This window comes from Aspergillus alliaceus, assembly GCF_009176365.1.
Source record: "Aspergillus alliaceus strain CBS 536.65 unplaced genomic scaffold BDW43scaffold_16, whole genome shotgun sequence".
NCBI lineage: Eukaryota > Fungi > Ascomycota > Eurotiomycetes > Eurotiales > Aspergillaceae > Aspergillus > Aspergillus alliaceus.
This window is the reverse complement of record NW_022474699.1, coordinates 437,834-464,173: the sequence shown is the minus strand read 5'-3', so window position 1 is coordinate 464,173 and position 26,340 is coordinate 437,834. Positions and strand designations below refer to the sequence as shown.

At 47.5% G+C, this 26,340-nt stretch overlaps 8 protein-coding genes and 1 non-coding gene across 9 annotated transcripts; 2 read left to right on the top strand and 7 right to left on the bottom strand.

The window, feature by feature from the left end:
- Window positions 1-472: 472 nt before the first annotated feature.
- Window positions 473-2,142, bottom strand: BDW43DRAFT_310232 (uncharacterized protein; the record flags this gene model as incomplete). Its single annotated transcript, XM_032046876.1, has 7 exons — window positions 473-485; window positions 570-642; window positions 716-920; window positions 972-1,137; window positions 1,192-1,231; window positions 1,287-1,737; window positions 1,846-2,142. The coding sequence occupies 7 exons, from the start codon at window positions 2,140-2,142 to the stop codon at window positions 473-475; spliced, it is 1,245 nt and encodes a 414-aa protein (XP_031901407.1).
- A 1,560-nt stretch (window positions 2,143-3,702) lies between these two features.
- On the top strand, window positions 3,703-6,349 carry BDW43DRAFT_310231 (uncharacterized protein; the record flags this gene model as incomplete). Its single annotated transcript, XM_032046875.1, has 5 exons — window positions 3,703-3,816; window positions 3,888-4,839; window positions 4,893-5,693; window positions 5,744-5,772; window positions 5,831-6,349. 5 exons carry the CDS (start codon window positions 3,703-3,705, stop codon window positions 6,347-6,349), a joined length of 2,415 nt encoding a protein of 804 aa, XP_031901406.1.
- A 312-nt stretch (window positions 6,350-6,661) lies between these two features.
- BDW43DRAFT_310230 (uncharacterized protein) lies at window positions 6,662-8,040 on the bottom strand (the record flags this gene model as incomplete). Its single annotated transcript, XM_032046874.1, has 7 exons — window positions 6,662-6,699; window positions 6,769-6,903; window positions 6,958-7,407; window positions 7,496-7,568; window positions 7,628-7,654; window positions 7,733-7,774; window positions 7,828-8,040. 7 exons carry the CDS (start codon window positions 8,038-8,040, stop codon window positions 6,662-6,664), a joined length of 978 nt encoding a protein of 325 aa, XP_031901405.1.
- A 1,700-nt stretch (window positions 8,041-9,740) lies between these two features.
- Window positions 9,741-11,190, bottom strand: BDW43DRAFT_299611 (putative serine/threonine protein kinase; the record flags this gene model as incomplete). Its single annotated transcript, XM_032044753.1, has 8 exons — window positions 9,741-9,911; window positions 10,073-10,114; window positions 10,147-10,158; window positions 10,253-10,308; window positions 10,340-10,486; window positions 10,517-10,524; window positions 10,600-10,862; window positions 11,047-11,190. The coding sequence occupies 8 exons, from the start codon at window positions 11,188-11,190 to the stop codon at window positions 9,741-9,743; spliced, it is 843 nt and encodes a 280-aa protein (XP_031901404.1).
- Window positions 11,191-13,380: 2,190 nt separating this feature from the next.
- BDW43DRAFT_310229 (uncharacterized protein) lies at window positions 13,381-14,565 on the bottom strand (the record flags this gene model as incomplete). The annotated part of the gene is made up of 1 exon (XM_032046873.1): window positions 13,381-14,565. One exon carries the CDS (start codon window positions 14,563-14,565, stop codon window positions 13,381-13,383), a length of 1,185 nt encoding a protein of 394 aa, XP_031901403.1.
- A 3,173-nt stretch (window positions 14,566-17,738) lies between these two features.
- On the bottom strand, window positions 17,739-17,812 carry BDW43DRAFT_t91. The gene has a single exon. It is a non-coding gene; the product is annotated as a tRNA-Val (tRNA).
- A 1,580-nt stretch (window positions 17,813-19,392) lies between these two features.
- On the bottom strand, window positions 19,393-22,194 carry BDW43DRAFT_318849 (transcription factor domain-containing protein; the record flags this gene model as incomplete). The annotated part of the gene is made up of 2 exons (XM_032048770.1): window positions 21,152-22,194; window positions 19,393-21,109 (listed from the first exon to the last, which is right to left on the bottom strand). Exons 1-2 carry the CDS (start codon window positions 21,823-21,825, stop codon window positions 19,393-19,395), a joined length of 2,391 nt encoding a protein of 796 aa, XP_031901402.1. The 5' UTR covers window positions 21,826-22,194.
- Window positions 22,195-23,240: 1,046 nt separating this feature from the next.
- Window positions 23,241-25,479, top strand: BDW43DRAFT_273532 (alpha-mannosyltransferase). Its single transcript, XM_032041633.1, has one exon. The coding sequence runs from the start codon at window positions 23,724-23,726 to the stop codon at window positions 25,197-25,199; it is 1,476 nt and encodes a 491-aa protein (XP_031901401.1). The 5' UTR covers window positions 23,241-23,723; the 3' UTR covers window positions 25,200-25,479.
- A 147-nt stretch (window positions 25,480-25,626) lies between these two features.
- On the bottom strand, window positions 25,627-26,144 carry BDW43DRAFT_310226 (uncharacterized protein; the record flags this gene model as incomplete). Its single annotated transcript, XM_032046872.1, has 3 exons — window positions 25,627-25,728; window positions 25,797-25,918; window positions 26,003-26,144. The coding sequence occupies 3 exons, from the start codon at window positions 26,142-26,144 to the stop codon at window positions 25,627-25,629; spliced, it is 366 nt and encodes a 121-aa protein (XP_031901400.1).
- Between the last annotated feature and the right edge of the window lie 196 nt (window positions 26,145-26,340).

Genomic DNA, 26,340 nt, shown 5'->3' with positions numbered 1-26,340 from the left:
TGCTTGTGCATTATACTAGCCCATTTCCCGGAACCATAATCTCTTCGGACTGATTGGTCTCTCGTTGAGCAGACTCTTTCCCTTATGACGGTCGAGAAACGCAAAAAGAATCTTCGACTTTCAGTGACCCTCTAGGAACCTTACCGAACACATGGGCGGAATAGGTTCGATCGTCTAATGCTAATTACTTAGACTTATTCTACTATTGTCCTGGTAGGGCGGAGGAATATTGCTTGATGAGACAGACCTCAGGAATACTAGACGCTCTTTTGCCTTATTGAGAGATCGTCTCCTACGATACGCTAGAACAAGTCAACGGATACAGGATGATATCTGAATACCACTTGCTTGTTGAAAAGACCTAAACTCCATCGTTCGTCCTTCACGAGAAAATATTCCAAAATAGAGATTAGTTACAAAGCTATATGCCGGATCTGCCAACGGCCGGTCATCTTTGAGAGAATGATGGATATCATAGCACAACCCTTCATGCCATGATCGTCAACTTCTTGTGCATTCTCTCTTGCATTCTCTCCTCCATCTCGATTTCCCGGAGCCGATTGTCCAACCTTTCAATGTATTCATCCAGGGTCAATACCTCAGGGTCCTCGCTAAGATAGAAAGTCTTGATATAGTCGGACGCTGCATACGGGGTCAGCTTTCGGCCAGTTCTCGTACGTGGAACATTCTTTATCTGGAATGGAATGTGACATACCCTCGCCTTCCAATTTGATCCAGGCGTCCACAATGCTTTGCAGCTGTCTTTTTGTCATTCTCACCGGTGGAATGTTGTCAGTGTCGAACTTGACCAGCTTGTATATCCCCTCTAGCTGACTATCAATTAGTTGCCAGGCTCCTTGGAGCTTTCCGAGATCGTCTTTGGCGGGACCGATCTGATCTTTTAGCTCTGTGATTTGGCACTACAGATGGTTAGAATGAAATTTTTACCTCGGCCAGATTTGTCACCTTACCTTCATAACTGTAACACTTTGCTGCAAATTGACCGCAAGCTTCTGCTCTTGCTCATACTCTTTGAGGAGGGCTTTGAGTTTTGTGAGGCTCTCTTTCAGGGCCTTCAGCTGGGACTTGAACTTAGCGACGACCGCCTCGCCGATTAAAGCACCCGTCAGTCCCCCACTGGCAATGGTTAGCGATTCGACCCCAGATTCCAAGAAATAAACAATAACTTACATCCAACTGTATTTTCTAGCGTCCGAGATCTGCTTGTTTTCTACAGATGTCGTGAGAAATAAGATTGAGTGAAGGGAGTGGGAGATATGACTTACTCCTATCGATGTCATCCTGGACATCAGCGATCTCGTCATTGACGTTGTCAATCTTCTCTTGGATGTCTTCCACGTCATATCCCGCTTTCTGCAGTTGTAATCCAATCCGATTCTGATTGCCTCGGAGCAATTCATCATGGCCCTCGATGGTGCCTTTGAAGCTGTCTAGTTCCGTAATAACCTCGGTTACTTTACCCTGCAGGACTTCGATCTCTGCCCGACACTTGTTGACGGCGTAGATGATACTATCCTTTAGTTCCTGAAGCTCACGTGGATCCGGCTCTTCCTTCTGCATCTCCTCCCAGTATAATCCGACAAACTCTATGATCGTAGCATAATACGACGTTTCCGTGGTTCCGCCCTGCGTATCGGCATATTCTCTGATCCTTTTGGCTGACTCGAGGATCTCCATCCAGGTTTCCTCCTTGAATTTCCCACAGTCACCTTTGATCTGCTTCTCATTAGTTTAAACTGTGTGTGTGTGTGTGCATATGCACGGCGGCATCCAGGTTGACCTGTGCGAATGGAGAGATAAACTGCAAAGGATATGACTACATACCTTGGTATGAGTGACCATAAGATCGTCAATCTCCCGGCGAAGGTCTTCACCGATCAGTTCTGGATCATCCTTAAGCGACAAATCGTTAAGGTATTCGCCGCGATTGGTCAGAAGCTTTTTGGCCGATCCTATGTACCGACTCAAAGCCGTCAAACTGGAAGCATTGAGAAAGAAGGTCTTCTCATCGTCATCGTCATCAAGTTTGCCACGCTTGTTGCTGGGGCGATTGTCAATGTACATTCCATTGGGGAAAAAGACCGTTGGATCATCCCAGGGCTGCGTCGGATCAAAAGCCATGATCGTAAATAATATGAAGACTCTCGGATGTGTGGCGGTTGCCGAAGTTTATGGTAAAATGAGCGTATTTTGGCTGATGGAGGAGAAAGCGCAGCCTGGATCATGTCTCCTTTTATAGACAGACATTTCTGTAGACAGGGTTTCGGCGAACGGAACAGTGAGGGAATGTGAGTCTGCGAGTTCCCTGCCCGAGATGGTGGCCAGCTTGCTGCTCATTTTCCGAAGCACTGAAGATGAGTTCTTTCATCACTTGCTGTGTTCGAATATACAAGGTGCGAGGATGATTCCTGCTATCCTGCATTTGTGGGGGGGGGGGGGGGGGTATAATGCAGGCCATAAGCCCGCTGTGCATGAGCTGAACTCATCGAACGCAACGCCACTCGCACGTCCTCCGCACTTGAGTTCTCTGTTGGCCTCCGTGCATATAATCATGCATATGAACAATAATAGCCTCCTGTTCTACTCCGTACATCCCCGCTCTCTCGGAGGCAGTGTCGTATTTTGTTGTATTAGATGCGCCACATAAAGCATTCTTATTCGCCCAGCCCAACTGGTATGTAAGTTGGGCTTCTCTTCAATCAGCCCATGAAAGACAGTGGAAATATCGCTGTACAGTTTCGATTGGCATGAGGAGCGCAGAACTACAGAGCACATGGATTACCATGGTAGCAGCAGAAGTGGAAGTTGTAGATCATAAATCATACGCTATCTATGGACAGTCGCTAGTCCCAGCTACTTACGCTGTAGTCTGTGGCGATACCTTAAGGCTCAAGGCGGGTCAATGTTAATCACTGCAATTAAGCGTCATCTAGGGAAACATACAAAAGGAAAAGAAAAGTGAGGGAAGTATCTTCAGAACTAGTTCCCATAGTTGCGTTCTGCTAGTGGGCAAAGCCACATGCAGACTTAGGGCATTCAGCTCAATAGGCGCAATCCTCGCAATGCATGAACCCCAGAAGTGTCCCCATACGACGGGCATATTAAGGGTTCGGTTACCAGCATGGACAGCTAGCTGCTTTCTCTGGATTGGTCGGGATGCAGTGTGATTCATGCACCGTCCAGACTGAACGAGTTGTACAAAAACTGTTTGATTCTCGACTCAGCTCCGAGTGCCACCCTGCAGTGAATGAGACCCAGCCCTTCAGCCAGCCACGCATGCCTTTACATACCGATGTCAACCTCTCAGGTAGAGGTTGGCTAAAGAGGGTGAGGTACACGGTGGGAGATAATCCTTGCAGCTGGGGAGAGCAGACGTCAGCTGGCATGCAGACATCTCTGTCCTGTAGGATTATCAGGCAATCAACACAGAGTTACACAATGAACCCCGCCTCCACAAGATGTTTAGGCCTAGTTCTTCTCAGCTCTGGCTAGATCTGTACGAGAGAGACATGACGCAACGTCAGTAGAAGAAAGGAAGAGATATTGTGGCACACTGGAAGGGAAAGGGGAAAGGCTGGATGCTCATAATACTTTGAACTCGTCCCTATATCAGTAGCAATGGTTGCTGGAATAAAACTATACTTATTATTGTAAACCAGTCCTTTTTCAAAAACGGCTACCATGACCGGACTTTCTCCCCAGCCAACTTCTCCAACGGAGTGGGAAAGCTATGCCACCTCGGACGCAGTGCAAAGCATACCTTTGCGAGAGGCTGAAACCGTGGATGAGAATGCAGTGAGTGATGACTCCATCCAAGGGCCAGTGAAACCGGTGCAGGCAATAACTAATTGCTTCTAATTCATAAGAAAACTGCAACTTTTCGAGGGGTCTTTCTCGAGGCCTCGACAGTTCTCCCTTCTTCTATGAGCAGAGTCAATGTTTTGGCAGATGTTGTCGCTTTCAAAGAAGAAAGCTCCACCATCTCGCCAGCCAGAAATGGTACGGTCCAAATCAAGGCTAGGGTTCTTACCGCTGCTACGCCAGTGAAGATCGTGATTCCTTCAGATGCGTCAGGGGTAGTGGCAATCTATGCCGCCATTGTCGATCAGCCCATTGCTGTTTATCTAGGTGACTCTAAAGAGCTGGTTCTGGACCTTGGTCGTGAGTCAGAGTATGTTGGGATTGTTTTGGATTTCGATGGAGGCGTCTTGGAATATGACTATGAGAAAATATATCCGTCAGACTGGAGTGAAAACCTTCGGGCGAGCCTAAACACGCAGCTACGCATTGCTCTCGTTGAGTTTTGGAGAAACACTTCGATTGCAATCTCATTATGTGCGTATGTCGCGGCGCTGACGAAGAAGAGCCCTGAATTCTCCCTGCTCAATACACAGGCCGTGGCGCTCGGTCAGCAACTCGCGGGACAGGTCATAGAGGGCCCTGAGATGAAATATGCACCTGTTTTGGTTCCCAGTCGATACGAGATTACGGCACGAGCTATTATTGACGCCGCAGCTGCGTTCCAGGAGCAGTATGAACGATTTGAGGATAAGGAGGAGTCGTTGGAGAATCATATCAAGGCTTGGCAAACTATGCTATCTCAAGCTACCGGGGTAAGTGAGATGCACAAAACCCAGCGCGACATAGCGATGGCCAAATACAAGAATGCACAAGAAACTACCGAGCACTGCTTGAGGCAGTTCAAGAATGAGGGCGATGCCTTAGTATTGGTGCAATATCAGTTTGAACAAGGCCTCGAGATGTGGGTAATTGAGCAAAAGTTTCAGGCGGCGCTACAGATTGTCACCGCAGTCTTTTGTAAGCCATCATCTATTATTGATTGATTTATTGATACTGATTCGCAATCCTAGCCTTTGCTGTCAGTATCGGAACACTCGTCATGGGCAACCCTGGTGGAGGCTCCGGGGCAGCAGATGCTGCAGGGCGGGCAGTCAAAGCCGTGCAAGATGCAGAGAGAATTTCCGACCAAGTGGGCAAGATCCTATCATCCAATACCTTAAAGAAGCTGGCGGATGCTATCAATGCTCTGAGCAATCTGATTCCTTTGGTGCTTATAATCGTTGACGCAGTCGAGAAATTTGAGATGGACAATACCATTGAAATCCCTTCTACAGACGATATTTCAGGCTCAAAGATAGGGAATGCTGATGCAACTACCATTGTCACACTAGCTGCTTGGGATAAATGGATTTTAGATGTTGACCAACAGATTGCGTTTGCCGTTGAGAATAATATTGACGGCGCCAGTGACTATCAGCTGGCCCTGCGCAAGCATGGTATTAATGGGAAACAGCTGGCTCAAGCACAAGCGGAGACTATCAAGGCCGGATATGAGTATGTCCAAGCCCAAATGGAGGTGATTGTAAGTCAAAAACAAATCGAAGAACTTCAAGCATTGCTAGAGGATTACGAAGGGCAAGAGGAACGGTATCTTCAAGCCAAAACCATATTTTATGACCGTGCTATGGCCTTGAGAACCAGCATCGTGATTGTGCTTCGTGATATGGCTTGGGCATATCGCTACTGGGCTCTCGCTGAGAGCTCAATTAGATTGGATGCTCATAAGCCCCTTGCAGACTATAGATCAGATCTTGCCACCATTCTCACCGAAGTGGACAATGTGGACTCGCAATGGGCCAGTGATTTCCAACGTAAGCAATTCCTTTCTGTCAGCGGAAGCCAACTGATCATAATCACAAAGCATTCGAATACCCTGAGCATTCGGAATCAGTGAGAATATTATCTTCCTCAATTTAGTGTAGAGAATCTATAGCTAACGAAGCTGCAGCTGCCCGCAGATTACGGCCCATCACTAACGGCCGGCCTTCTCGGCGGCGAGCACACCGGCAGCTTTACCCTTCTTCCGGAAGGTGATTTAGCGAATGTCTTCTCTGAAGGATCACATTATCGACTGAACGGCTTGGATGCTACTCTGGACGGTGCACTTCCAAACTCTGACTCGGCACATGATGGCAAAGTATGGCTGAAACTACAGATCACCACATCCGGTATCTATGCAGACATCAAGGAGGATGGACGTGTCTTATACTTCAGAAGCCTTCCACAGGTTCGGCGATGCTCGTATGACCTTGACATGAACGGAAACCGACTCAACACTCGCGATGATCCTTCATTTGAAACGAAAGATCACGCCGAGCCCACTCCATTTACCCAGTGGAAGATCAAGGTGCTGAACCCGGAAGACTTGAATCTGGAAGGGTTGAAGGGGGTGAAGCTTTTATGGGAGGGACGTGTTCGATATGATGAGGTACACCGTCGCAGACAACAAGTAGAAGAACTGGAGTGATTGTTGACAAGCCGAGGCATGCCATCCTCTCTGGCACTTATGGATATCGATTATGAAGTCTTGATTAGATGAAGTTATTCACGGTTTGCTATTTTAGTACGCAATACTGATTTGGCCCTTGGTTCCTTGGAGCCTAGTACTATGGAATTTTTCGACTCAGAAGATAATGATGAGAATTTAGATGGGTGGGATGCCATGACCTTTTATGACTATGCAGGTAACCAAGCTCAAGAGGGATTATCATTGAGGGCCGCATCGTACTATGACAGTACCAGCCCCCATCCCTTTCCTTGAAAGGGCTTCAATGTCCCCTTACGCCGGATCGATGTACTGTTCCTTGAAAACCTTCACTGCAAATGTGAAAAGAGTCAGTGGCCATTGAAGTCAGGGAGACGGCACCGCGAAGGGCTTGCTCTTACCCTCTTTTTCCAGGCTTGCCCATTTAGCCAAGATCTTTCCCTTCCTCAGCCTCTCAAAAGGGTTTTCTCCGGGCACGAGCTCCTTGACATATCGTTCCAAGGTAACAAGATCTAGATCAAGTAGCTCAATCGAGCCTGAATTGGACTTCAGTCTGACCGCTCCTCCAGCTGTGACGCGAATCAACTCACCGAGGGCTCTTTCCAAATCATGTAACGCGCCAGCTGCCGGGCCTGTGAAGGTAAGCGCGAAGACCCATATCTGTATGTGGTCGTGTTTTGTCAGCCCAGCTGCACGAAGAACAGGATATACAGAGTACGCCCATCCAATGGGAGTCAAATTCACCTTCATATTTATAAGTGCCCAGAAGTTTAACTGATATTCATTGTCATCCTTGATGGCTTCACGAAGTAGGGCGAAAACTTCCCATCGATTTAAATCCTTGGCTGCGTCCTTAAGTTCGTCCTGCGATATCTCCACATCGCGTGTGGCTTTGATCAACTTAGATCTTACTTCCCTGGTTTTTGAGGTGAGAGTGGTAAGGGATCCCAGGCGCTTGTTGATCCTGGCTTGCACAAGAGCTCGTAGCTCCTCGTCCGATTCACCTCTGTAGAGCCTCTCTAAGCCGTCGAATATCACGTCTATATCCCTCCAGTGCAGCAATGGTCAGTCTTTACAAAAGGGTGCTTCTATAACAATTTGCGAAAGGGGTTTGCGTTTAGTTCTAACCGTAGTCCTCTTGTGCAGTTTTCGCAAGGTCCAGAATTATGTTGCAAATAGTACCGATTTGTTTATATCCGGTCTGAATAGGAATGGTCAACAATTCAGGACGTAAAAGCAGACTTCTAGGCTTCCTCTCACATAAAGGTCCTTGTATTGGTCGTGTATCTGCATGTGTTATGTCAATACCACTCTAATAACAGGAGGGAAAAACGGGAGGGGGACAGAAAAGAGAAATAGAAGTACCTTTCCTAGATGCGTAACAGTCATGCCAATACTTCCTTCAATCTGCTCCCAATCAGTTCAACATGTCTGTTTACAGGTAAGTTTTGATCTCATACTGCCTTCGCTCCACGGTCTGTAAACCTGAAGAACGCCGCCGCCACAACTTTGGTCAGTGGGAAATACAGGAATGCTGAGAAAGCGCTGTTAAAGTTTTTGAACAACGGTCCTTTCAAGATAAAGCCATCTTCAAGCAAGAGATCTCGAGGGCAAAGGAAATCTTCGTCAATGTGGAAGGTCGTATTAGTGGGGGGATAGTAACGTTGAGCCATGCTTGCATATGTCTGATACAATTGCTGGGATGGGCTGGAGAGCCTATGGTGGTCTATAAATATTCCTCGCCAGCACAGAAATATGCAATCTGTGCTCCCAGGGGAGGGGGTCAGGGGGGGGGAAGAAGACACCTGTTAACACCTTCCCAACAGACAATGCTCAGTGACATCCAGTAGTCATGGGACGCATGTGTATGCTCGCCCCTCTCCGGTTGTCTGTGTACCTACCCAAGATGCAGCTTTGCCTGGGTTGGTCTGGGTGGATGCTTACCATTGGCTTGTTGATGTGCCTTTAACCCCTCCGCAGATTTCTCGAAGTTCAGCTCTCCACCCAGACCAGGTCTTTTTCTTTCTTTCTTTCCTCAACTATGCGAAAGTACACTGTGTGGAGACTGGGGGAGCTGACATTGTAATTGGTCAATCAAGTCTGGCTATTCGAGGTACTATTGCTTTTGTCTTTATGATAATCCGGCGGTCCTCCTCGTGAATTAAATCCGTGGCAATTGAAAGACGACTCAGGAACCGTAGAGCCACGCTGCTTAGCTGCCAAAAGCTCTTTTACGTCTAAGTTCAATAGCGTACAATAGAAACATCCATGTAACTTGAGACTCTTTTAATATGTACCAAATAGCACCAATTAATAGATAATCAGTATGTTGAGAATGCCGCTGAAAGATGCCATCTAGTGTGTTTTTGTGAGCCGCTCTGGTTCAGCTTCATCGACCTCTCCTTGATGATAGGCCAACATACTACTACTACCTTCGCCTGCACCCGGTGCTCCTTAGATCATGCAAATTCATTGTTGCGCATGATCTACCATCACCTAGCTACTTACAATATATGCATCACACGGGGGATCAAGCGCCATGAGAAATACGCAGAAATCCCCGGCAGCCCTACATATATCATAGTAACGAACAGTAATTTACCGAAGACAAGCCATATATTTCCCACCAGCTCTCCCCTGTCTAGAAGGTCATTCCGCAAGGTACCAATCCAGCCCAGGTACGAGTACTAATCACCAATAGAACAACGGTAGGATACTTCTTATATAGGTCGATATAGGTGTAAATAAGATCTCTAAATATTTTCCTAGACAAGCTGTACACATCCGGTACCTGGACCAAAAGCATGGTCTTATATATGCCGTCCGGCAATTCTACATTCAACTAATACAGGAGATCATCTAATTCATCTAGCAGTAGTTTGAGCAGTGGTGCAGGACGCAGAATGTACACTATCTACGTAGCCGTCACATTGCATCTTACCAGGCCTTTGACTAGTGAATAGGCTCGTAAGAATCCTCGTGCTCGTTTTCCAAATTTCTTTACAAATTGTGCGGGCCAGATTGGGCCACGTTGTATATGGGGATACTAGTGAATGGGACTATATTGCATGCTACTAATTTATCAGTCTAGTTAAATCGCAGCCTGATAGAATTCTTCAGATGGTGCTTTCTGCTTCTGCCCTGACCGCCGATCTAAAGAAGAATGGAGTAAAGCTAGGTCTATCTACGAGCTCATCCAGCTCCACGAAATAGTATTCGACTCGCTGTGGACAGAGTAAGAATCCGAAAACTAACATCACAAAAACCCTGTAATCCGCATTTGGAAAGCGTTCTCAGAGTTGAAGCAGGCTAAAGCATCCATGACTCGATTGACGGCTCACCCTTAACCCTAGATGAAATTCGTCTAAGGTGATCACGGACAGACTCTAGATTGCAGCATTGGCTGCATTAAAAAGTCATCATGCGCAATCTCCTCTGCTGTCGGCCGCTCATCTGACAGCCAACTGAATATTCTTTGCAAGAAATTTAAAAAGAGAATTTTATCTTCTCCGGAATATTGTCGCTCTTTTATGGATAACAATTGCTCTGGTATGGGTACAGAGCCCTTCCAATTCCCCGCAACAAGGGGTTAGGATAACAAAGGGCAGGAGGGAAAGATAGTATCTACCCTTTCAGGTCTCAAAATTGGCAACATTTTTCATTCTGTTCTAGAAAGTCTTCCGGAGGAGGCTCTATGGGTGATACCATTTCTGCTATGTGCTGCTTGTCACTCAGTTGATGATTATTCTTTGAGGGAAAAAAAGATTACTGCTCCCAACTAAATCCCAAGCCTAAGAGATATATCAGCATAAAAATTCAGTACAGGGTAGAAACGCGCAGCAAATAGTTAGACGGGGACAAGCTTGCTATTCCAGCCGTACTCACGATGGCACCGATTGACCAGGCATCAACCTTAGAACCCCAGTGCATGTTTAAGATCACTTCTGGTGCCTGGTAGGTTCTAAGCATGACATCTCCCAAGCTTGTATTTCCCGTTTCCCACTCTAGCCTCCCCAAAGCCAGTAATTACAGGCAAGCCTGTGGTAACAGGTATTGGTCGAGAGACGTAAACAGTACAATCAGCTGGGACCTTTCTAGCAATCGGTCTTCTTATCTCATCTTCTTCAATCTATGGTAAAATAGAAGGACTCTCGATTCTGGAGAGTATATTATTCGACAAGATATCTAAGGATATCGAGTATAACGCCCCAAGTAAAGTTTTGATTTTATACATATCTGTGTGGACAACGCTATTCTCATGCATAAACGCTAACGAAATCAAGATGAGTTGGATACTCCTTTGCACAAGGTCCTTTGGGAACGTTTTATCAGGAAGCACATCACAGAATTCAGTAAAGCTCAGGCCAAGGGGCTGATAAATCAAACATGTGTGCTTCCCATGGGCACCGACAACCTCAAATGAATCTAGGACTAAGCGGACTAGTTTCTTGCCAGGATGTTCACCACAGTTCTTCAGGTGCTCAGAAATAAGTATCTCATCTCACGGCCGCTGATTTTAAACACATGTTTTCAGTATGTAGAAACCATAGTTTCCGTGACTAGTTAGATAGAAGCAGTACACTCATGGCCCAGTTAAGTAGGTATTACTCACTGAAGATCAGCCAGGCTGTAGCAGGCCCGCCGTACCAGAGTTTGGAAATAGCCTAATACCTTTCTACAAACATTTCTCCAATATAAACCGGATAGTATCTCTCTACCACGTAGAAGGAAAGTCTTTCCTCCTTTATCTTCTCTGAGGTGTCCAATGTCACAAATCCTGATGTAGGAAATCGGCGCGGACGAAGTGGTGGAACTGAAACCATAGTTCTTGTGATATTACCACGCAGAGGAATAACACTATTAACTGGGCATTTCAAGGAAACCAGAAGGCCTTTGGTATTTATGCCGTCGACAAGTTAAAGATGATATTATAGCCATCATGGGAGGAAATCGTGAAGATCCGTAGAGGACAGGTATGTTCTAATTAAGCCCTGGACAGTACATAGAGGCGAAGATCATGGACCATAAAAAAGCACCGTTACAGCCAAGCTAACTTTAGACCCTAGCTACAAAGTACTAGTAGCTAGTGGTGAATACGACTCCAGGGGCGACAATTTCTACCAGTAATCCGATTCCAGAAAGGCCTGTGGTTCAATCAAGTTCTAGGGCAAAAGCTTTTCGGCGCCTTAGAGACACCGACGAGATATAGAGCATAGAGCTAGAAGTTGTAAGCCAATAGACTATTTTCTACATAGTTTTGGCACCGAGGACTCGGAGGTGTTCTAAGATTCAGAACCGCATTGCTGCTGGAAATACAACGAATATATCCCTCGACGACCGGGAGGTCATTATAAACGCGATAGAGAAGGGGTCTCAATCTGGCCTCTGTGCCGCTGCCCATGAAGATCATTAGGATGGGAGTCTGGCCGGACCATGGGCTTGAAACACAAGGGATTCACCTCGCGGAATTTACTCTTGCATCCCATCCAGAAGAGGAATACTCAACTGCCAGGAATACACACACGATATCCGGGGCGTCTACCTAAACTCTCCGATAAAAACCACTGCAGAGTCTTTATGAACTTAGTACTAGTCAAATCCTATATGTACATTTCCAAGGAGTCCCTCTAGAAGGAGCAGACTGTTGTTAAGAAACGGATATATATAATTTAAAAGGTACATACACAAAGGAACATCTCTAAAAACTATGAACAGTTAATGACCTTAGCCTGGCAGTACACTCCACAGCAATCGAGAACACAGTTCAAGAGCCAATATAAGCTTACCCTTAAATTCAACAACCGCAATCTACCCCCTTCTTCCTAGTAGGTACATGACATCTCACCCAACATGAACCGCAGAGATAGGGTTCAACAAGCCTCCCACGGACTTAACTTGCCCATCCTTATCAACTCAGCTTACGTGAGTATATACACAAAGGAAGATGAACCCTGATTGATACCTTAAATAGCCCACTAATTCCCAGCCTTGCATAAGATCCATCAGCCTTAAATCTTAGATAATACCTATCACCAACAACTATTGTACTACTACTATGTACGAATCACAGAATACAATACTATTAACAACGTGTACACCGTACCTATACAGCTAGAAAGAAATTCCAGGTCACATACTGTACCAGAACAAGAGTTACATCACGATTTAGCTCCGCGGATAGCCTACCCAGGCCAGAGGAGATGCAACCAAGTCATCTGTTGGAAGAGCCGGGCGTGGCGGGATGAGCGGCGGTTGGTGACCCTGATCTCCGCATCGCATTGAGGGGTTGCATGCATGTCAGATGACATCAGCCTTTTTTGCGCTAGGACCTAGTACAACCTAACTATTTACTTCCAGTAGTGTTTACTAAGTGGAGGAGGTGGGGAAGAGGATAGATGAGAAAGGCCAAAAGTAGTAAAAATTGAATGTCTATCGGTACGATGGTAGTGGGTGTCTATATACGATGTCCGGTTCCCAATTCAAGACGTCGCGCAACGAAAGAATCAAACCAACCGTGGCCGAGATAGAACGAGTCGCAAAATGGTATCATCGAAGACAAAGAAAAGCCATGGGCTCCAGCTTGCAATAGAGAAATGCAAATGACTCCCGATGACCCAGCATACGCCAGACAAGAAAGCAAAGCCCCGTCCCAGTGGTAAGCAGAATGAAAGAGAATTAAAAGTGCCCAAAGAAAAATGAGAACGACAAAGGAAAGTAGAAACAAGTAAATCAGTAAAAGCGTCAGAGGGGATCTGCGCTGATAGCAGCCATGTTCCCTGGAATAACCGACAGCAGAGCAATCCAGTCAGTAAGCCAAATCAAACGCGCTCAAATGCAATCCGACAGGTCGAAATGTAAAATGCCGAGGAAGCTCAAATAGTAGCTTCGATGTTGCCCTGCAGGTCCGATTATCCATTCCCGACCCTTGAAGATGAAAGAAACTAAAATCAATCACTATTACTTTTTTGGTTGGGCCCGATGCCCGGTAAGATATCGCAAATGTTTCATGAGGACTAAGCCGACGGTCGTCGAAGAATGTCCTCGCAGTTGGCGTCAAAACGCATGTTCCATAGACGAATGCTATTCATCAATTTCTCCGTGCTCTCCAATTCGCGGTCGCGACCGAATATCGTCTCGACAAATTCACACCCTGCATTGCGGCCCATCGACACGCTGCCCTTACCACCTTCTCGCTTGGCCGCTTTCCACATAAACTGTTCGCAGGTTTTCAGCAACTTCTTAAACCGCGCCCACAAGCGCTCCCCACTCTCCAAAAAATCCTCCACCACTTCGTGGGCATCGGTATGCTTGATCCGATCCACACACTCATCGGCCCTCTTGATCTTACCGGCCAACTTTATCAACAACAACCACAACTCACCCGCAACATCCGCCATCGGGGTCGAAGCACCGTGGTGGAAGACCGTCCAGTCGTAGATCCACTTGCCTAGAGAGTTCGCATCGAATACACTGCCCAGGAGAATGATAGGCGTTTCGGTAGGATCCCAGTTCTTGATCGAATAACCCGGGGGTATGCCAGCTTTGGCCGCATCCTCCTCCGTTGCCTTGGGAAGCGGCTTAGATGATGTCGCAGGCTTAGGCTTCGATGGGTTCCGCGTGGAGGTGGACTGGCGACGTGCGCGGGACCGCTTCGGTGAATCGTCTTCATAGACAGGAACCTGATTAGAATAACAAGAGTAATCAGTGGGTGGTTTTGGTTTGCGTGGAGACGAAGACGAAAATCGACGGGGTTGGCTAGCTTCCTCGTGGAAGGCGAATCGTGGCGCGTCTTCGAATCCGTCGTCGACCACATCAACAAAGATGGGTCGTTTCCGGGTCGAGTGCGACGGGCGCGGACTAGCATTATCCCAGGGATCGGCGGGGGCATTGGCCATGGTACTGCGGCGACGATGACAGGACGTAGAGCCACCAAAAAAAGCACTTACATTATCGTGCTTGCGCGGCGGCGTGCTGTATTCAGGCATCGCTTCGTAGAACGTCGTTCCGTACCCGGCAGGTTGCCATCCTTCTTTAGTACCCGCATAGCTGGCTTTGCGACTATGGCGCTTCGACGCTGGTCGAGGAGAACCGTAAGGATTGGCGATCTGGGTGGCGTAGTATGCGTAGTGAGGAGATGTTGGAGGTGAAGTCATATAATGGGATGACCACCCAGGAGGTGGACTGGCGTAATGATACATTATCGGAAGTTGAGCATAAGAATCGGCTCGCGATGCTGGTAGTAAAGGCGAGTAACAAAATTCGATAACTTTTTATAGAGTCCCAAGTAACCAAACTACTCAAGAAAACGATAAATCAAAATAATAGAAAAAAAATATAAGGAGAAAAATTTGAAAGGACAACCCAGATATATTGTACAGGATATCGCTCAGAACAAACCGATCGACGCCGATGCAAAGGACAACGAAATCGGAAGATCGATGAGGACCGTCACCGAGGCACGGTTTGTAGGGGAGAGGAGGAACAGGGTGTTATGTGCCGAGAGTGCATTTGAACGTCGTCAATCGTCGGACGGAAAAGGTGGTTGATCTGTGTGCGAGGCGAAATTGGATCCTTGAAGCGAACGGGACTGAATCCAACGGAGGTTTCGAGCAGGTTCCTGGGAGGTCTATCGTTCTATATATGTTGATAATCCAGGAGTCGGTCTAGGGAACCATGCGACTGCTGGTTGGGGTGATTGAATGTGTTTGTGCAAGTGAACCCTTTTGAGGGTGTGATAAATAGAGTAAGTAAACGGCGAAGGGGAGAGAGCGCGCAGGCGAACCCCAAGCGCTTTTGTAATGGATGGTGAAAGAGACCACGGGAACGGGGGGCGCGGCGGGTAAGGGTGTGGGGGCCCTGGTGTAAAATTTCACAACGCTAATTTGGTCCCATTCGCTTCCGTTTCGTTTGGTTTCTGGTTTGGTTTGGTTTGGTTTAGTATGGTACGGTATGGTACGGTACGCTTAGAGTACTTTTCAGCTTGCATGTAGGGACTCAACCATAGTAGAAATGCCAATTGTCATTTTGAAGAAAACAGCCTTTTTACATATATAGAAGCTATGCACATTTGAGTTCCTCATGGAAAAGTTTGAAGTTGATCATCTTGTCGGTGCACATATGATACGTTATATATTTATACTATGTCGTGCTGAAGAACGAGTCATTTGGAGCCTCGATTAGTTGGGCATCGCCTACTAGTAGTAGTCTGGGTGCCCACTAGGTTGACTGGATAGGGCACAAAATGGCAGCCGAATCCAGGCGTTACGATTGGTAACATCCGATTAGCTAGGAGTCAAAATTGCGATATCAACCATATATATCCAGTCATCCTTCTTCGTGAGCCCCCATCGTGAGTAATCCGATGCATCACCATTCTATTAGACATGCAGCCCCATTGGCCGACTCGACCCTACAAGATCAGAGTCATGTACCAAGGTGACTCGTACCTAAGGCATCCGCAGGCTGATGTACGTCCGGTCTCCCATCACACCATCTTGATATCCATCCATACAGCGGGTGGAAGCCTGGAACCCAGCTTTGAGGGCGCGGATACGGGCGCGGGTCTAAGTTGCCACAAAGGTGGCTCACAGTAAAGCAGATATCTACTCAGGTCGATACGATCATGGATCAGAGGCTTGTCAGCTGAATGAAGGCTCGTTCTACGAGAATTCCGCTCGCCTTGTTTTGAACCCGTGTCGTCGTCGCACGATTGCCTAACAGTGGAGAGGTGGCAGCGCAGACCTTGAGATCACAGCTGCGAATGAATCATGGCATAGTGTGCCTAGCCAGTGCTGGAGAAGGATGCAGTGAAGATGCAGACTGTACGAATTAAAACGTTCAGTACAGACTGTGCCTGTTACATGGTTAGCTTTAAGATGATCCGTTCCATGGTAGTTTCCCGCACTATCCCATGGTTCCATATTCAAATCTCTGGTTCCAGATAAACAAGCTCATCGTCTAGAGGGGTTCTAGGTCGGTGGGACTCTTATGACATAAATGCCCACAGGACCATCAGGATATCCACAGACCCCCATCCACCAAAACAATGGTTGTTGGGCAACAGTCGGTTGCTGGGCTTTACCGCTGCTGGGCAGCAAGTGTACAACACGATCAGGCTTCGTTAAACAGACCGCAATTTGAAGGATTCGGCGCGGAAGGACTCGGTAGAGGGGCAGAGGAAGTAAAAAAAAAAGGAAAGATAGGACACATCTGAATGACTAAAACTTATTTAAAAAGCTGGATTATTTTGTGTACAGTTGCACGCAAAGTCGCAATAAATAGTGATCTGTACTGTATTTGGGTGAGTTGTACCGATTCGTCTCAAAAACAAGATAAGAAGACAACACTGACCAGTCATCTCAGACGGTCTTCTCACTCAACCTTGAATGAGATCACAGACAACCAGGTCTCTCTCTCAGGCTCAATTTCTTTTATTTTACTTTATTTCATTTTTAATTTAAAAATTTCCGTGGGTGTCTGTATGTGTGCGTGGGTAGACTTTACCCAATGGTACAAAGACTTTCAAGAAGACGGATCACTAGTGTTACACGGCTTACAGTACTACTGGTAAACTATAAGATTAGGATCAGATGAAATGAAGGCCAAATCGCTAGCCTGTCAATGATAATTCCATAAATGAGGTTTAGCCCCGTTACTGCCGCTATGGTCGGCGTCAACGGTTCAATTGCATAGGCTGGCCGAGGTGTGATATGTGATGTGATAAACATCCCCCTCAGCCACCTGCGGGATTAATTTAGAACAATATATTAGACGATTGCGGGCTCAGTCATCACTCTGGGTCTTACTTGCGCCGGAGTACATAACACGGAGTACACAAGACAGAAATCTGAATCAAAGGAGGCCGAACAGTAAGATAATCACCCAAAGGGGGAAGTCAACGTCAGGTTCACACGGGACACTGGGTACTTTTGTCGTCATCAAAAAAAAAAGTCAAAGCAGCTGCTTTCTCCACAGCCAAGGCCCACCAACAGAGTTTTCACTTTGCCCTTGCTCTAGAAACCGATCTAGAATCCTTCCTGGCGGTGAAGTGTTTCTAGTCGTTTTACTGCGGGAACGGTTTTGCATGTGGGAAGAATAAGGATAATGTCCCAAGGGTTGTTCAACTACAGAGTCTCAGAATTTCTTTCCTCTTGATCTGGTGTTCAAAAAGTTGGCTAGGGCGGCTAAGGGAAAAAGATTTAATGGAAGTGTAACAGAAGCAAGTGTAACAACAGCTTCAATTAAATATAGCCGCCTCCTTTGGTTCAACTCAGCTGTGTAACAGTGCTCAAAGCTCAGAGGTTAAAGAAAAAGAAAAACTAGAGAGAATGAAAAAGGTAAAAAAAAGGTAAACAAAAAAAGCAAAAATCTATGACCAGACTGGGGCTCGATCCCAGGACCTTATGCGTGTTAAGCATACGTGATAACCAACTACACCATCCGGCCGATATATTACCAACCGTCTTATTATGATATATGAGAAAAACTTGCTTTTCAGAATTCTGCGACCATTATGTACGGTATGTACTGGTACATACATGGTTACCTAATTTAGTACGTACGGTACGTACCACATTCTAGTCCAGTAAGCATTCATATTCCAGCCTGGATTACCACAACTTATTCCCAAAATGAGCAACAAAGGAGACCTGAATCCTGCATACTCAGCCCGGATGAAGAATTCACCTCAAAACAGGTCTGCAGCACTTGACCTGTCGTATGATTAGTCCAGGTCCATATTTATCCCCAAATGCATACGTAGGTCTGTCTCAATCATCCTCGACTCCTCCAACCCGGCCCCATACCAATCAAGCTGAAGGATGGGCAGGAGGTGAGCTGAAACGAGCATTATTGTGCGCGTGACCGCAGCCCTTACCCTGAGCCCTAGTCAGCATGTCAGACATGAAATGGGACCCAGTTTGCCCAGCAAGTATCAATCAAAGCCGTTCAATACCACCCCATAAACCAACATACAGAGAAACATACATACATACTAATGCACCTTGCGCAGATACTAGTAGTAGTAGCGCCGGATTTCCAGTGAACCAAACAAACCCCTTATTCAGCCAAACACAGGCGATCAAAGTACCTGAACGGGGGGCTGGACACAACACACCTCCAAACTACTAGAGTCGCAAGCGCATGCAGCTTTCCGCCTTCCGCGACGCTCAACTAGTTCGTATTCGACTGCTCAAAGTGCAGCGCCAAAAAAGTAGAGTTCCTGTCCGTCGTCATAGCTACATCTGTGGCACTAGTGGGTACAGTTAGTACTGGCGTACCCCCTCACAGTAAGTAGTTTGTAGTAACTCCTATAGGCAGTCCAGGAGAGGGTTGTACGCCCCCCCCCATTTCTGACAGAACGTGCAGATGGGCATGTTCTCCACGCTAACTAACGTGGCCGAACGGAGTCTCACCAACCACTAGGCAACCCTATCAAACTTACCGATGAGAAGATGCGACCCCTCCTGATCCTTCCACAGGAATGTAGGACCATGTATGTACATACATGCGCCCAATAATGGATTTCCCAGCCCAAACACCTCCACCTTTTTTTTCCTGCGGTTATCAGGGTGCATATACATAAATCTCCGACTAGTGGAGTTCGAAATCGGCAAATGAGCGCCTGACACGCTGGCGAAGCCGGGCTCGTTACAGGTGGATCTGACATTGGGTTTATGAAACTTATATCGGGTCATGAAATGGCGGGGCATTATTAGTGAATGGTCATTTGCGTCGCGCTGCTGTGGTAGAAAGTGTTTCTCCAGGCAGTTATGGGTTTCAAGTGATCATGTTACACCGGTAGAGGGACTCAACTCTGAATAAAAGGTGTATAAGTTTGATTCTCTTAGGTAGATATTATATTATCTGTACACAGGTGAAACTCCCTCAAGCTCGATCCGTATTTATAATATATCTAGCTATATGTGTATATATGTATATATCGTGAAGCAAGACCGCCAGAGACCACATAGGTCTACCTGCAGTATTATTATTATTTTGTACTCATGGGTACATTCATCATCCTGTCACACCACCATATATTCTCCCTCGGCCCGTTTGGCCTGCATCACCTGGTGCCATCGGAACCCATGTGGTCTGCCAACCGGTAAAGACACCGATGTCTCGCAATAAGGAGCCGCTGCCGACACGACATCTCCAAATGGGTCCAGATATGTACCACGTGATGCACGGCCAGTGTCATCACCAACTTCGGTGGCGGTGGGGATCTCCATCCATATTTTTTCCAAAAGCTCCAGACACGAGAGGTTATTCAAAAACCCGGAATCTTTAGAGATGTCATTGCAGCGCTCTCTGATGAATGTACGATGGCTTTCAAGCACACACTCCGAGCCAGTAATAAAAAGCGGCCAGAGTAAATACACGTCTGATTTGACTGACGATATATGTTGCATTGCACGGTGCACAAGAAATTGAATGCGAGGATGGTTCGATGGCAGATCCGGATACGCAAGTCGCTCAGTGTAAAGGATTGCAGAGTGACGGAATGATTCGGAAATGTGGAAAACATCCTCAAGGTTCTGAGGAGCAATAACGGAGTGAGATGACGGTGATGAAGGTGGCGAAATATAGGCATTTGTAGTCGTTGCGATAGGCGCGAAGCCAGCATTAAAGGGCTGGCTAGGCTGGCCTGGAAGGCGCCATGACTCAAGCTTCTGCCGTAACGAATACCACTCAGCCCAAAAGGTCGGCGATGAGGGTCGCCTTGTGTGGTCACTTGATTGTGATGGATACGGCAGCGGAAGTGAATATGAATCGCTTGCCACAGACATATCTGACGTCAGCGAACCTGACGGGTAGTAGTATGTCATGGACGGCGGAGGAGTCGAAGAGGGGACAAACACGTCTGGAAGTGCCGGCGCCCTACTCTCTCGGTCTTGACTTAAAAGATTTAGGCGACCTAACTGGGCAATGAATTTGAATAGGCTTGGGTCACATCCGGCAAGGTTCTCCAGTCCCCATTCGCCGTCCGAAACAGTGGCAATATCCAAGCAGGTACCGCGAAGTTGGGTTTCACGATTATTGGTGGTGGCCGTCATCGTGTCAAACCAGGTGAACATACGAATGAACCACTTCAACTCCTCTGATATCCGGAGCGAATTGCGCATTCGAATAGCCAGCAACTTCGTCACACCAGCGAACTGGGTCTTGAATTGAGCGACCCCAGTATCACAGACGTGGAACAAACAAAGTACCAGCAGTGTTGCAAGGACAGAATCCGATAGTCTCTCATGCGGGTCGGCCAGTTCCATATTTAGAGCCTTGACAGCCATACCTCGGTGAAATTGTTCCTCCCGAGCGAATCCGTCAGGTCCCAATACACCGTATTCATCTCGGAAGGCCTCGTCCGTCAAAGCCCGGTGGGCTAACGACGATAGGCGAGCTGGAAGGGTTCGTTCGGTCGACCTCATCCTCCGCTCGTGTCTCTGCCGTAAGTTACTTGTGGATAACGTAGCTATAGCTTCCTGAAGAGATAGGCTCTCCTGTGCTAAGCGCAAGACATACGTGCGGAACGGGTTTGCTGGGCCATCGAAGGCAACGATCATCGGCGCTATGACTTCAGCGTAGTAGCTGATTAAATACCGAAGACGAGGAGTACGTCCGACGGAGCGTGCTAAAAGTAACTGCGATAGCGAGGGTGAATGACAAGTGGCCATTTGTAGCGCACTGTCTGTACTTTCTTGCTCCTTTCCCGTGACTTCTTCCTCTGTTGCGTTACTTTTTCTGGCAGTCTTTGGGCATGACGACTGTGACATCATCACTGACGCTTGTGTCTGGTTAGACCATAAGTCCGCATCGACCGCCGCATTATGACAGCCTGTTGACGGATCCGGTCTCTTGTGAGAGGGTGGTGGTTTCGATGCGTCGTTTAACGTCCCTGTTTCGTGCTGATCTAGTTCATTCCACGGGCCACGATGTACCGAGAGAGGAGAACCGGTAGGCCACGTTTGGGGGTCAGGTACGCCAGGTATCCAGGTCGTATTCCTATGGGCTTCTGGGACCGACGGCGACCGCTGCGGTTCTTGAGGCACAGGTGACGCCGCCAGCGAAGTTAAGACTGGGAGAGACTTGTAAGACGGTGGTGATATTGATGGCGAACCATTTTCCGGCTGCCTCTGAAAGTCTATGGGGCCAGACGCTGCTGACGGTGTCGCAGCCGGTTGTGACCCTGTTACAGGAAGCGACAATCCCCGGAGCTTTCCGCGGCTAGCAACGCCGACACCCCAGGTCAATTTCGTCTTATATCCCGAGCATTCTCGGCCATGGTCAAGGCATTGGGAGCAAAAGGGGCGTCGCCGGTCGCAGGGAAAGCCTTGCCGGGCACATGTGAAGCAGTCCTCCGCTGCCCCAGTCACTACAGTCCTTTTGCGTCTTTTCCGAGGCGCTTGGTCCCCGGCGGAGGTTGATTTGCGGGTTTGCGCTTTAGAAGCCGGCTCCATATTAGGACCCGGACGACCTGCTATCGAACCGATAGTCTTGAAAGGCTAAGATTAACAAGAACAGGGGATGCGGAGCAGCGGAAATGACCCGCGTTGCGGGGTGCCATAGATGATGATAGAGCGATCGACAAATAACCACTAAGTTTAGGACGATTCCAAAGGATGAAGGGTTGTGCGAGCGAGAAGGAAGGATGGAAGAAGTGGGAGATCCAATGGATGGCCGTAGTGAATTAGTTAATTCAGAATTTATCAGCGAACAATCTACTGGGTGGGTGAGTTCTGTTTCGCCCTGAGTGAAGACGGACAATAAGTGACGATCGTTGCGGCTTTGCCCGCCTTTTAATATCAATTAGTTCATCGCAGAGCCGAAATGAAGATTTCGCAACTAACCAGGAAGAGGTAAGTTGATATTGATTAGTTCAACTCTCGGGATTCTCGTCACCAGAATGTATCAAGTTAAAAAAGCCTCAACTCTATGACGACGAGAACCGGGTTCAGTGTTTGCCACTCGCACTGGAGTCCATACAGTACCTAATTTGGCGTATTGGGCCGTACCCTGGTCCTGTACCCCTGTTTAAAATAAAAGGGGACGAAAAAGAAGAAGAATAAAAATTAAAAATCAAAAAGAGGGGACACTGGATTTAACTGCGAAGCCTGGAGGTAGTCGAGTCTCAATAAAGACAAGCAAATGATTGTGATTCCAACGGCCTTCTACCATGCAAGATCATCGGAATCATGTGCCGTCACGTGGGGGTGGAAAGTTTCAGAGTCTTTTTTTTTTGGCATTTCCAGCCAAGTTGAAGAGGATTCTCTAGACCAGTTCCCGTTGCACAGATCTGCCGGCAATACCAGCGCGAGACCCACTGTCTAGTCTCCAAAGGATGAACTTTGTTGAAGTACTAGGAATTGACTACTCCGTCGGTACAAGGACTTTTGTGTATATATGTACATATCTCGACAATTCCTCTGGAAAAGCCTAGTAGTATTCCGTACTACGACCATGCTATTTAGGGTATTCTAATCACCTAATACTCACCTCACCAAAGGTGGTTTCTAGAGTTTTGGATATCCACTCACTATAGGTAGGAGGTATCCGTGATATGGTTCTAAAATTGGCATAGCTTGTCCCTCCACCTATGAGCGTCCAACGATTGGGAAGCGCCTAAACATTCCCAAGGGTACAGTCTCCCGTACCTCAGAATACAACTGAGCTCTGGACTCTTCTAGGACGAAGGTGCGAAGGGTGGATCCTCGAGAAACTTACTCCTTTGAAGTTAGAGTAAGGAGCAAAAATCGGGACAAAATGATTATGCTCAGCTTTTTTTCTCCTATAGCCTCGTCTGGATTTATGCACCTCGTTTCTGCCACCGCCTTTCACACAGGGGCAGCAATTTCTGTTTTTTTTTTTTTTTTTTTTTTTTTTTGGAATTTCGATCGATGTATACTCAGGACAGGATATATCAGATCACCCAAGTTTAGAGATTGGGACCGTTGAAGACAAACAACCGACACTTGGGTCGAGAAGATCGCCGGCTTCTGAAGCTTCAGTAAGAATTTCAATACATTGAAAAGCTTGTCATCCACTTGTCGAGTGCTAGCTATTGCGACAGTCGCTGCCTCGGCCACTTCGGATCGACACCCTCCGTTGGCCTTTTGAAAGACCTCCTGATCTCGGTCGGAACCACCGAGTATTGGACCTCATTGCTGTCGACATCGCCTGTCATGCTGATTATGCTGCTGGCTAGGACTGTTTTAATTTGACATCAGCAATTGGGAGGAGATATCTCAAGTGTTCAAACCTGTGTTCGCGCCACCGGGTCAACATAAATAGTCCCCATTGTAGCTTTTTCAACGGTATACTCTGCCTATCAATTGCAACCGACTATCAAACAATAGCAATGTCAATCTTCCGGCCCGGTCGGCTGAGGACTGTCCTCTCAGCAACGGCTGCATTAATTCTCATTTGTACTTTTTATTTTTATTGGACTCCGCCTCCTGTTTCGACGGTTCCTAGCACTGCCTTTGAGGTCCCTCTCACAGAACGTCAGATTGCTTTTTGGAAAGTGTTCAGGTCAATTTTAGATGCACACGCTCCGAATTGCCCTTCTCCCACGCTCCGCGATCGTGTGAGTGCGGTTCATTTCAATGCTACAACTGTTGATCCGCGTCCTGACTTCATTCTTCTTGGGGAGAGTGAGGTCAGAGCGATGGAAGAAGCACATGCAAATTATCTCGATGCTATCAGGGCCGCAAGGAAATTGCGTCCTGTTCATTCTCCTGGGACACGGGGTCTAGTCACGACCGCCGGGGGTTCCTATCTTCCCGTATTTCTGTCGTCCTTGCGGATGCTGCGCCGTACGGGGTCAACCTTACCCGTGGAAGTGTATATGAAGGATGCAGGCGAATATGAGAAAGGTATCTGCCAGGATGTCCTCCCGGACATGGGTGCACGGTGCCTGATACTGTCTGATGTTGTAGGAAAGGACGTCATCCAACATTACCAACTAAAGGTCTTTGCGGTCCTCTTTTCCTCCTTCGAGGAAGTTGTTTGGATGGATGCCGATTGCTTTCCATTGGACAAGCCCGAAATATTGCTCAACCATGAGCCGTTCATATCCACTGGCTTGGTAACCTGGCCCGATTTCTGGGCGTCCTCGGTTTCTCCAGCGTATTACAACATCTCTCGGCAACTGATACCATCGATGACAGAGAGGCAATCATCGGAGACCGGCGTCTTCCTTGTATCGAAGAAGACCCATTATGTCACAATGCTCCTTGCTGCGTATTATAACTACTATGGACCGTCGCATTACTTCCGCCTATTGTCTCAAGGTGCACCTGGCGAGGGTGACAAAGAAACGTTCCTGCAAGCTGCCACAGCCGTGGGTGAACCTTACTATGCAGTTAGTGAGAGAGTTCAAGCGCTCGGTCATCACAGACCCGATGGCTTTTCTGGCTCGGCTATGGCACAATCGGATCCAATCGGAGACCACGCGTTGACAAGTGAAGGCAAATGGCGAGTTCAGGATCCTTCGGTGGACAAGCCTCCTCGTGTATTCTTCGTTCATGCCAATTATCCCAAGTTCAACCCTGCTGAGGATGTCTTCGGGGCGAACTGGGAAACCGCACCCACCCTTCGACCGGATGGAACGGAGGGGCGCGCATGGACTGCTCCAGAAGACGTCCTGCGCCGTTTTGGACTTGACATCGAGAAGGCCTATTGGGAGGAGATCAAATGGGTCAGCTGCAATCCTGATATTAAATTCAAGACGTGGGAAGGCAAAGTGGGTATATGCGAGAAAGTTGAGAGCTATTGGAATACCGCCTTTGCGGAACCGCACGAGGACGACCCTAAATTTGTTGAAGAAGGCTAGGTTGGCCCCATTGAATGGTCCCTCGCTCCAAGTCAACTTTGGTACAATCCGCAGCCACTTGCTGTAGTATTCAGCTTAATGATCCGTGCCACGGACGCTGACATAAAACCCCAACCCCCCATGGCTGCACCGTGGCTATAAACAGAGAGAAGTACCTGAGATTCCAGGTAGAGAGCACGCTGATTACGAGACAACGACCTAGCCAATGGCAAGACGTATATATAGATCCCATCCCATACCATTCTTAATGTTGCATACTGGCAAAGGATATAGAAACAAACTCCAAACATGCACGTCAATTATGACTTATTCCCATTATTTCGTCAACCAGTACATGCTAAAAGTACAGAAGATGCCATATTAAGCCAACCTTACAACCCGAAAAGCATAGCCTTTTTGTTCGTTACCCATGACTCCCAATGCAAGATTATTTCTTGATCCCCTTCTCCCGCAATCTCTGCTCATCTTCCAACTGGAGCTCCCGATCAATCTTGGCTCCTTTCGACGGCTCGTTTCCATGCATCTTGGCCTGGAACTCCAAGTCAGTCACGTCGTCCTTCGACTATTCGCCCTGAGAGGAACGGAACATGAACATACTGGTTGAGTAGGGTTCTTCTGGCTAATCGCCGCCTCGGGATCAATGTCGTCGTTATGGTGATGGCTGGGATCAGGCTGCTTCTCGCGAGCAGCGAGCTTGTTGGCGATGGAGCGCTCGTCCTCTGTTCAACTAGTTAGCACCGCCCAGGCAACGTACCCATGACTAGATGTCAGGGGAGGAAAAGAAGTGAAAAGGATAGACATACTAGAATCCAAGTTCTTGTGGCTATGTCTCTGGCCCTCGTTGTAGCGCTCCTGCTCGTTAATGACGGACTGGGGTTGGGTGCGCTGATCGCCTGCTTCGTAGACGGCGGGGCCGCCGACGCTGGATTGACCTCTTGAAGACATCTTGGGTAGATTGAGAGTGTGGTAGAACGTTTGAATAGGAAAGAGATAAGTCTGATTGAGTAGTCAAATAATAGTTGGGATTAGAGAGTTGAGTGAATTGAGCTAGGAATAGTGTGGTCAGAAGGTATGCTTTATACGCTCTTGGATGCTATGTTGTGATGTCATGGGGGAGGTCGCTGAGATCATAGGTGGGGCG